At 47.1% G+C, this 9,339-nt stretch overlaps 1 protein-coding gene across 6 annotated transcripts in view; it reads left to right on the top strand.

Moving 5' to 3' along the window:
- Positions 1–5,260: 5,260 nt before the first annotated feature.
- The window catches only part of SNCA (synuclein alpha), a 106,143-nt gene continuing 102,064 nt past the window's right edge, over positions 5,261–9,339 (top strand). For 2 of the 6 annotated variants that reach the window (XM_014452082.2, XM_014452085.2), the window contains exons 1-2: positions 6,350–6,418; positions 7,805–7,950. In XM_014452082.2, the coding sequence (XP_014307568.1) occupies positions 7,830–7,950 (121 nt within the window). In that variant the 5' untranslated portion in view covers positions 6,350–6,418; positions 7,805–7,829. Of the gene's footprint in view, positions 5,280–6,119; positions 6,141–6,349; positions 6,419–6,590; positions 6,771–6,837; positions 6,909–7,804; positions 7,951–9,339 lie in introns of those variants that run through there. The other 4 variants (XM_023750300.1, XM_023750301.1, XM_023750299.1 and 1 more) reach the window with 4 other exon arrangements.

The raw sequence follows: 9,339 nt of genomic DNA, 5'->3' as shown, positions 1-9,339 counted from the left end.
GGGCTTTGCTTCCCTGCGCGCAGGTAGCTCATGGCCATTGGGGCTCCACACATGGACTAACGGACTTTAATTAGCTTGGATGCTGAACCACACCTGGCTGCAACATGGAATGGAAGCTCTGGACACTGGCCTTGTGTCTGGCTTTGCTGAAAACTCAGCTGCCCCACTTTCAGGACTGGCTTAAGGGAAATGGGACATTGCAACCTGAAGAATGTAACTCCATGCCAATAAAATCACCTCGCATTCTCCTGTGGGGACTTCTGAAAGTGCCAATTTCAGCAGTGCCCTAAGAACCTCACTCCCCAAACAATGGAGGATTCCCACTCATGTACTCCTCTGGCAGCAATGGCATTAACAAAATGTGCACATTAGTAATACTTCCCAATAGGTTGTTCTTCCATATTCCTTATGAGGTACAAACTATTCAAAGAGATTGAAGTTTAAAGTTATATTTAGAGAGTTAAAAGTTTACTCAAGGACATGCTTTTAATCAATGAAAAAAATCTTGATTAATTTCTAGTTCCTTTCTTTATTCTTGAGTAGTTCTGCCTCCTTAAGAATACAGAGCTAACAGTCTATAGTTAGAACAAAAGCAGTGTCATTATCAGTAATTACAAGTTTATTGAATGCCTACTGTCTGCAATGCACTTTAAGGTGTGAAAAGGAGAATAAAACATAGAATTATAATTTAAAATAACAAAAATCGTTTTACAATTCTTTTTTCCCCTTTGTTGTGGGTGGTGAGAAAATCATCTCCCCTACTTAAATTAACAACATTGAAAAGGCAAAATTTCAAATATGAATATACTGTTTTATAATAAAATAAATTCTTGATTTCCATTGCCATATCCAAATTCAAAAGCCAATTCTAACATAGTAAGATCTCACATTTTTTCTCCTATCCGATATTACACCCATTCTGTAAAGTTTCAGAGAGTAACAGCCAAATCCAGAGATAAATATGCCTTCTGGACCAGTTCCTGCTAGATTATCTCAGCTCTGCCACTTTAGAGCAAGAGAGTCTAGGCCTGTTACTGAAATTCTTTGTGCCTCAGATTCCCTGTGTATAAAAGGCACATGATAAAACTTAACTTACCTATTTGTTATGATTAAATGATACAGTACACTATTCCTTTGCCAAACATGAAGTACTATTTAAAGGTGTGGAATCATGCTATCCTATAATAAGCACAAAAAAGTAATTGCTCAATGGAGTCAAGACAGTCTCTTCAACAAATGGTGTTGGGAAAATTGGACAGATACATGCAAAAAATGAAGGAAGACAGGAAACCATAAAAATATTAGAGGAATCCACAGGCAGCAAAATCTCAGACATATGTCGTAGCAATATCTTTACCAATACAGCTCCTAGGGCAATGGAAACTAAAGGAAAATAAACAAATGGGACTATATCAAAATTAAAAAAAACTTCTGCACAGCAAAAGAAACCATCAGCAAAACAACAAGAAAGCCCACTGCATGGGAAAACATATTTGCCAATGTTATCTCCAATAAGGGTTTAATCTCCAACATTTATAGGGAACTCATACAACTTAACAAAAGGAAGATAAAAAACCCAATAAAAAAATGGGCAACAGACCTAAATAGATACTTTTCGAAAGAGGACATACAGAAGGCCAAGAGACATATGAAAACATGCTCAAAGCCACTAATCATCCAAGAGATGCAAATCAAAAGGACAATGAGGTACCATCTCACACCTGTCAGAATGGCTATCATCAACAAATCAACAAACAACAAGTGCTGGCGAGGATGTGGAGAAAAAGGAACCCTTGTGCACTGCTGGTAGGAATGCAGACTGGTGCAGGCACTGTAGAGAAAAATATGGAGTTTCCTCAAAAACTAAAAATGGAACTCCCATTTGACCCAGTGACCCCACTTCTATGAATATATCCCAAGAAACTAGAAACACGAATCAGAAAGGATATATGCACCCCTATGTTCATAGCAGCACAATTTACCATAGCTAAGATTTGGAAACAGCCTAAGTGCCCATCAGCAGATGAGTGGATTACAAAACGGTGGTACATCTACACAATGGAATACTATGCTGCTGTAAAAAGGAAGGAACTCCTACCACTTGCAACAGCATGGATGGAACTGGAGAGCATTATGCTAAGCGAAATAAGTCAGTTGGAAAAAGAAAAATATCACATGATCTCACTCATTTGTAGAATATAATGAACAACATAAACTGATGAACAAAAACAGATCCAGAGACAAAGAAGCATTGATCAGACCATCAAACCTCAGAGGTAAGGCAGAGGAGAGTGGGGGTAAGGGGGAAAGATCAACCAAAGGACTTATGTGCATACATATAAGCGTAACCAATGGACACAGATACCATGGAGGTGAGGGCATGAGCAGGGGTGGGGGGTGGGGGGAAGTAATGGGGGGATAAGGACACATATGTAATACCTTAATCAATAAAGAAAATAAAAAATAAAACAAACAAAAAAAGTAACTGCTCAAAATAATATTTTCATTGGTCTTTGGTGAGTGGGGCCTAAAATATCTATTGTATTCCCCTCTTTGTTTTAAAGCCCTGGGTCTCAAGGAGGTCCCTGTTATACTATAAATATGCCATATGAAATAATCTATATAATAAAAGCCTAAGTGACCAGAATGACCGGTCACTATGATGTGCACTGACCACCAGGGGGGCAGATGCTCAATGCAGGAGCTGCCCCCTGGTGGTCAGTGTGCTCCCACAGGGGGAGCACAGCTCAGCCAGAAGCCAGGCTCACGACTGGTGAGTGCAGCAGCAGTGGCAGGAGCCTCTCCTGCATCCACGGCAGTGCTAAGGAGCAGGAGCCAAGCAGTTAGGAGCAAGAGGTCCCAGACTGCAAGAGGGAAATCCAACTGCCTACTTAGGCTTGCCCTAGGCCGGCAGGCAGACATCCCCTGAGGGCTCCTGGACTGCAAGAGGGCGCAGGCCAGGCTGAGGGACCCCACTCCAGTGCATGAATTTCGTGTACCAGTCCTCTAGTCTACACTAATAAAAGAAAAACATGGTAATTGGCGTACGACCGCTACCCTTCCCATTGGCTAATCAGCATATCCTTATGCAAATTAACTGTCAGCCAAGATGGCGGCCGGCAGCCATGCACTGAAGCGAGCAGGGAGGCTTGCTTGCTCCAGTGACTGCGGACTCCAATGTTCCCCGCCTGCCGCTGCCGGCCTCTCAGCTGCAACTATGTTGCAAATATAGAAGCTAAACAAAACCCCAGAAACCAGCTTTCAGTCAGCGGGCTTCAGCCAGCCTGACCGCAACATTGTATCAAATACAGAAGGAAAAACAAAGGCCAGAAACCGGCTTTCAGCAGCCGAGGCCTCAGAGCTAAAGCTGGCCCAGAATAAAAAAAAAAAGAAAAGAAAAAAAGGAGCAGTTGGGAGCTTCAGCCCCTCACCCAGACTGGCCAGGCACCCCAGTGGGACCCCCACCCTAATCCAGGACACCCTTCAGGGCAAACCAGCCGGCCCCCACCCGTGCACCAGGCCTCTATTCTATATAGTAAAAGGGTAATATGCCTTCCCAGCACCGGGATCAGCGAGCAGCGAGCTCCCAGCACTGGATCAGCGTGACAGGGTGCAGCGCCCAACCCCCTGATCGGCCCTGCCCTGAGTGTGACAGTGGCGGTGCCCCAACCCCCTGATCGGCCCTGCTCTGTGTGTGACAGGGTACAGAGCCCCAACCCCCCTGATGGGCCCTGCTCTGTGCATGACAGGGGGTGGAGCCGCAACCTCCCCATCGACCCTGCCTTGAGTGTGACAGAGGGCGGTGCCCCAACCCCCAATCAGCTGTACCCTGAGCGTGACTAGAGGTGGCATCGCAACCTCCCGATCCGCCCTGCTCTGTGCATGACAGGGGGCGGCGCCCCAACTCCCCAATCGGCCCTGCTCTGAGCCTGACCAGGGGCTGCACCTAGGGATTGGGCGTGCCCTCTTCCACCCGGGAGCAGGCCTAAGCCAGCAGGTCGTTATCTCCTGAGGGGTCCCAGACTGCAAGAGGGCCCAGGACGGGCGGAGGGACCCCCTTCCCCCCCCCCCAGTGCACAAATTTTTGTGCACCAGGCCTCTAGTATATTAAATAATTGTCATAATAGTCTGTCAAGGTACCTAGTCATGATGGGCCACAGTGGAAACCACTTGTTATTGGCAATAATAAAAAGAAACAAGAGCAATAAAAGGAAACAACTACTGATACATGCAGCAACATGAATGAACTTCACAAATATTATGCTGAGTGAAAGACACCGATGGATACAAAAGAAGTTCATACTGTATGATTCCATTTTTGAAAGTCTAAAATACATAAACTAAGGAGGGCATGAGGGAACATTATCCAGTGATGAAAATCTCCTATGTTTTCAAAATGATGTGGATTACACTAATGCCTGTATTTTTGAAAACTGATGTAAAGGAACTACTTAAGACCTGAGCATTTCACGGTCTATAAAATTTACTTAGCTTTTTAAAAAAAGACCATCTAAAATTATTATGGTTATTTTTTATTAATTCTTATATTTTGTGGGTGCCTGCTGAAATATATACAAATGCAAAAGATGTAATTCTTGGAATTTAGTAAAAAATGTATAGGGGATAGTGATAGAAATTGGGGAGTGGGTGCATATAAAGATGAAACATGATTAGCCATATGTTTAAAAATGCTGGAAGTTGGGAGACATACACAGGGGGGTCTCCATTCTCTCCACTTTTGTATATTTTTGAACATTTTCCATAATAAAAAGTTGAAAAGAGAGGCATCATCTGGGTTCATCGCATTATAAGAGAAAACTGAACCGGAGGAGGACAGAACTTGTTCGAGGTCTCAAAGCCAGACAACAAAGCCACGTTCAAGTTTAACCTTCTTCCTCTGACCCCAATGAAACAAAACATGAGATTTTTTGAAGACTAGTTTTAGAAAGGGCAGGTCCATAATAGGAGGAATTGTTTAAGCATACATATACTTATTTCCTGTCCCTGTTGCTTTCAAACAGGTTGTTTTTTTAGATTTAAATTGCATATGATTCAAATTTCAGACCCAAGTGACTGCCAGGGTCAGAGAAAGCATGCCTCCACCCCCAAATAAACACAAAACCAAAATAAGAACACAGCGAAGAGTTGGCTTTCTTTCTTCCGGTGCTGAAATCATCCTCGCAGGCAAAGCAAGCACAGGCATTCGGTGAGAGGGCGGAGCTTGGTTCTCCGTGCTGGTGTGATGGGGAACAGCTGCGTTCCCTCCAGCTCCCAAAGAGGTGAAAACGCGTTAAGCGATGCAATGATCGTCCTGAAACCTGCGCGTGCGTGTGTGTGGGTCTGTGTGAGCGAAGGGGTGGGAGTCAGCTCCCAGGCAAGCGGGATCCGAAGTCAGGAAGGTGTGCAGCGTCTTGGTTTCAGAAGGGGCGAAGGGTAAACGGGCTGTGGCGGTTCAGGAGGACACACCCACGCTGGATCTGTCTCCTCCACGCAGGCACTTGAGCGTGGAAAGTAAATCCCATTTCGAGAACGAAAACCCTAACGACCGCTTGGTTTCGACGGCTGGGGAATATTTATTCCTGGTTCAGCTGATGGGAAAACCTGTGCCTGGCAGCCCCTGATTGGTGGAAAAGAAAATGGTGATAGTGGGGTGGAAAGAGGATTTGACCAGCCTCCTCCTGCCTCCTCCACCTGTAACTCATCCTTCCTGGTCTCCTCTCCACCCGCGGGACCCTTTCAGGCTCAGGCCAGGTGAAGGGCAAACAGAAACCTGGAATATATTTAAGCAAAAGCAGCCTTAACCTTGTGTCCTAAGACCATTCATCAGATCTGAGCGACTCGAGGTAAACGTGCTCCAGGTGGTGCGGCTGGGAGCGCCTTTCTGAGCCTCCCGCCTCCTCAGCAGCTTGCCAGAGATCAGCTCTACCTTTGGTGGCGGATCCCCAGACCCCGCGCCCCCAGGGTGGCTCTGACGTAGGGGTCCCCGTGAGGAGCCAGAAGGAGAGGCGGAGGGGGGGGGGGGTGGGAGAGAGGGGAAGATGTCAGCCCAATCCTAACCGCTCGGATCGCCACGAGAGTCCCCGTGACCCTGAACTTGAGGCGAAGCGCAGAACACCCCCACCTTCCTGCCTGGAGCTGAGGTACAGCCTGCCCCCCCAGCCACACCCCCACCCCCATCTGAGGAGCGGAGTGAAGCGCACCCCGGCGCGGAAGGCAGCTGGCGCGGGGCGAGGGGCGGGGAGAGGCGCTGACAAATCAGCCGCGGGGGTGGCGAGTGGAGGGGAGGGAGGAGGGAAACGAGGAGGAGGAGGAGGAGGAGGAGGAGGAGGAGGAGGAGGAGGAGGAGGAGGAAGATTCCGACGAGAGAAGGGGACCCAAGAAAGGGAGCGAGCGACCGCGAGCGGCGACGCGGGGTGAGGTGGGTGCCGGCTTTAGAGCAGACCCGGGACCGAGCCTGGCCTTTAGCATCCTTCGCTCTCTCCCCGCCTTCCCTCCCGACCCCCGTCTGTTTCTCCGGGACCCACTTGTGCTGGGGACAGGGAGTGGCAATTCGACGACACGTTCGTGGGCTCGCCCCCCGCGACCCCAGCCTCTCCACGCGGGGCTGTGCCGCCTGCAGCCCGCTCTGAGGACCACCCCCTCCGGGTGCCGCCTCTGCCCTCCTGGTGTGCTCCGAGTCCCCCCTCTTCCCGTGGAAATCCTATTTGGGATTGTTTAATGTTCCGAAGAGGGAAGGGGGTGTCGGACGCCTGGGCAGCAGAGGGACCGAGGTAAGCTTGGTGCGTCCTGGCGCATCCTGCCCGGGGGGAGAGGCGTCTCCGCGACACCTGGCAGGGGCTGCGCGGCCGGAGGACCTCCGGGGCGTCTCTCTCCGAGTGGTCCTTTTCCCTGCGCTGAGCCTGCGGAAAGTAAGTTGACCAGGCTTTCCTCCCGATGCCGACATTGCCTTCCTCTCCCAGGCTGAGAGGTCAGGCTTCTCCGAGAGCAGCTTTTCCTTCGGGAAAAGCGAGGGTGCTGGAGGGAGCGAGAGCATCCAACTTTCTCTCTCGCCTTAACTCCCCCCGCTCCTCCCTCTCGGTTCTCTCCGAAAACGAGCTGTGTTGGGCAACTAGTTAAATGGAAGTGCAAGCAGGGCAAGTCAACAGGTTAAGGGGTTAACAGGTGCGGGAGCGGTGGACGCGAGCTCAGAGAACGCCCCCTGCGGTGGCGGGCGCGCGTCTCCTGGCTGCGGGCGGGCAGGGCCGGGCGCCTGTTCTGGGTAGATAGCTGGGGCTGGGGTGGCTGGTGGGGTGGATTAGAGCCAGTGCGGGTGGGCTCCCAGTTGGCCTGAGGTTCAGCCACACCCAGGGTGCGCAGGTCTCTTCCCTCCCCGTTCCCGGTCTGCCAATTAGACCTCCTCTGGGGTTCATTTTCAGAGAGTCCCTGACCCCATGCCTCCAGCTCCCTTTCTTTCCCTGTGATCTGTCTTCTGAACGTACTTCTCACACTGTCACCGTTTGGACCCTGGGAAGTTGAGAGACGGGTCCATCTTTTCCTGCAACTCCACTTGGGAAATGCAGTGAGAACAGCTGAGATGATTCATTCCAATCCATGTCTAGGCAGCTAGATTTGGACCAGCCAAGATGGATGGGGTATGCTCAATTTTTAATGCAAAAGCCAAAAAAAGGCTTCTTTGTCCAATGGTGGAAATAAGGGTGCACTTGAAAGACCCTCACACTTTTGGGAGTTCTACTGATCTTTCAGGGTGTTTCTAGTTTTGTTTTGCCCCAAAGTTCTCATTCAAAATGTATTTTGTGTTCTGCAGCGTGGTGTAAAGGAATTCACTAGCCATGGATGCATTCATGAAAGGGCTGTCAAAGGCCAAGGAGGGAGTCGTGGCTGCTGCTGAGAAAACCAAACAGGGTGTGGCAGAAGCAGCAGGAAAGACAAGAGAGGGTGTTCTCTATGTAGGTAGGTCAGCCCCGAGTGTCATTTTGATATTTATTTATGACTGATGAGTTAGGATGGTTGATGCTCTAAATGCTGATATTTCTCCCTTGATTCATGTTTACGTCATCACTTGTCAAAAGGATGGATGGAGTCAGTTATGTGTGGGTAGATAAATGTGTATATTTGAGCTAATAGTAAAAAGTGAGTGTAATCTTTTGTGTGCTTTTTTTCCCCAGATTACTGAATTTTGCAATAATGCCAAGGACTTTTTTTGTTTCTTTTAAAAAAATGTTTATGTGCATAAATGACTATTTTGGAGGTTTTTTTTTAAAAATCAGTATTTTAATATATGATCAAGAATATTTTTAAGAATCAAAATCATTCCAGGGTTTTTGGTTTCTTTGTCGTTATGAAGAATATTTGCTAATTTTAGAGTATTCTTTTTTAAAAAAAATAAGACTTTGATATGGTCCTGGGGTACCTAATAAGAGACCTGAAAAGGAAAGGACAGAAATGTCTTAGGTGGAGTGATTCCCCGAGATCACTTGGCAAGCTGGAGACCAAGAGCTCAAGAAAGTACTTGAGGGCTGCTAGTAACATCTCAGCGACATTTATATAGTTCATTTCTCAAATGATACACAAAATAAGCAATGAGATTGATGCTTATCATCTGTACCTTTCCCTAAATCCCCACCTTGGAGCATTCATGAAGACCTTGACTCTCTTTTTCTTATCTTAAACTATGTTAGATTGAGTATTATTTTACAAACTTCAGATTCTTTGGGAAAGGAACAGACACACATATATACACACTTATCCACAGGGACACAAATGCATACATGCACATAAATGCACGCATGCACACACTGCCCATTCCACCTCTCCTCCTTCTCCTCTGAGCTCCTCCACAGTCTCTGTTGGGCCCTGTAGCAGCAGTAGCCACAGGATGAGCAGGAAGGTGGGGGATGAGCCTAGTGAGTGGTGTAGGGTTCTATGCCCATATCTGTGGGGTGAAAGAATGCTACACTGTCTCCAATATGGATGGGCTGGAGAAAAGTTATTCTTAGAATGATTTTTATGGATGTTTCTCATATTTTTTTCTCATGGTTTATAGACTCTTTTATATTGGTTGATCTTAACACAAATCTTCAGTTTAATTACTTACATGATCTTAGAACATATTTTCAGGAACTCATTGAATTAAAGTGTTACAAGAGAACAACATTGATAAGTTAACTTCACATTTTTTCTTGTGAAGTGTAAATTATGTCTTTTTAGATGGAATTTGTGATACTGAATAGATGAGCATGCCGGTAATCAGTATCTTTATAGTTGTCCTCAGTTTTCCAAGTCATGCAACTACATGCTGACAAATAGTCTTTGATTTCAGTTACTTTATAACTTAGTAAC

This window comes from Myotis lucifugus, unplaced genomic scaffold, assembly GCF_000147115.1.
Source record: "Myotis lucifugus unplaced genomic scaffold, Myoluc2.0 scaffold_12, whole genome shotgun sequence".
NCBI classification, from domain to species: domain Eukaryota; kingdom Metazoa; phylum Chordata; class Mammalia; order Chiroptera; family Vespertilionidae; genus Myotis; species Myotis lucifugus.
This window is presented reverse-complemented; position numbering and strand designations above follow the sequence as displayed.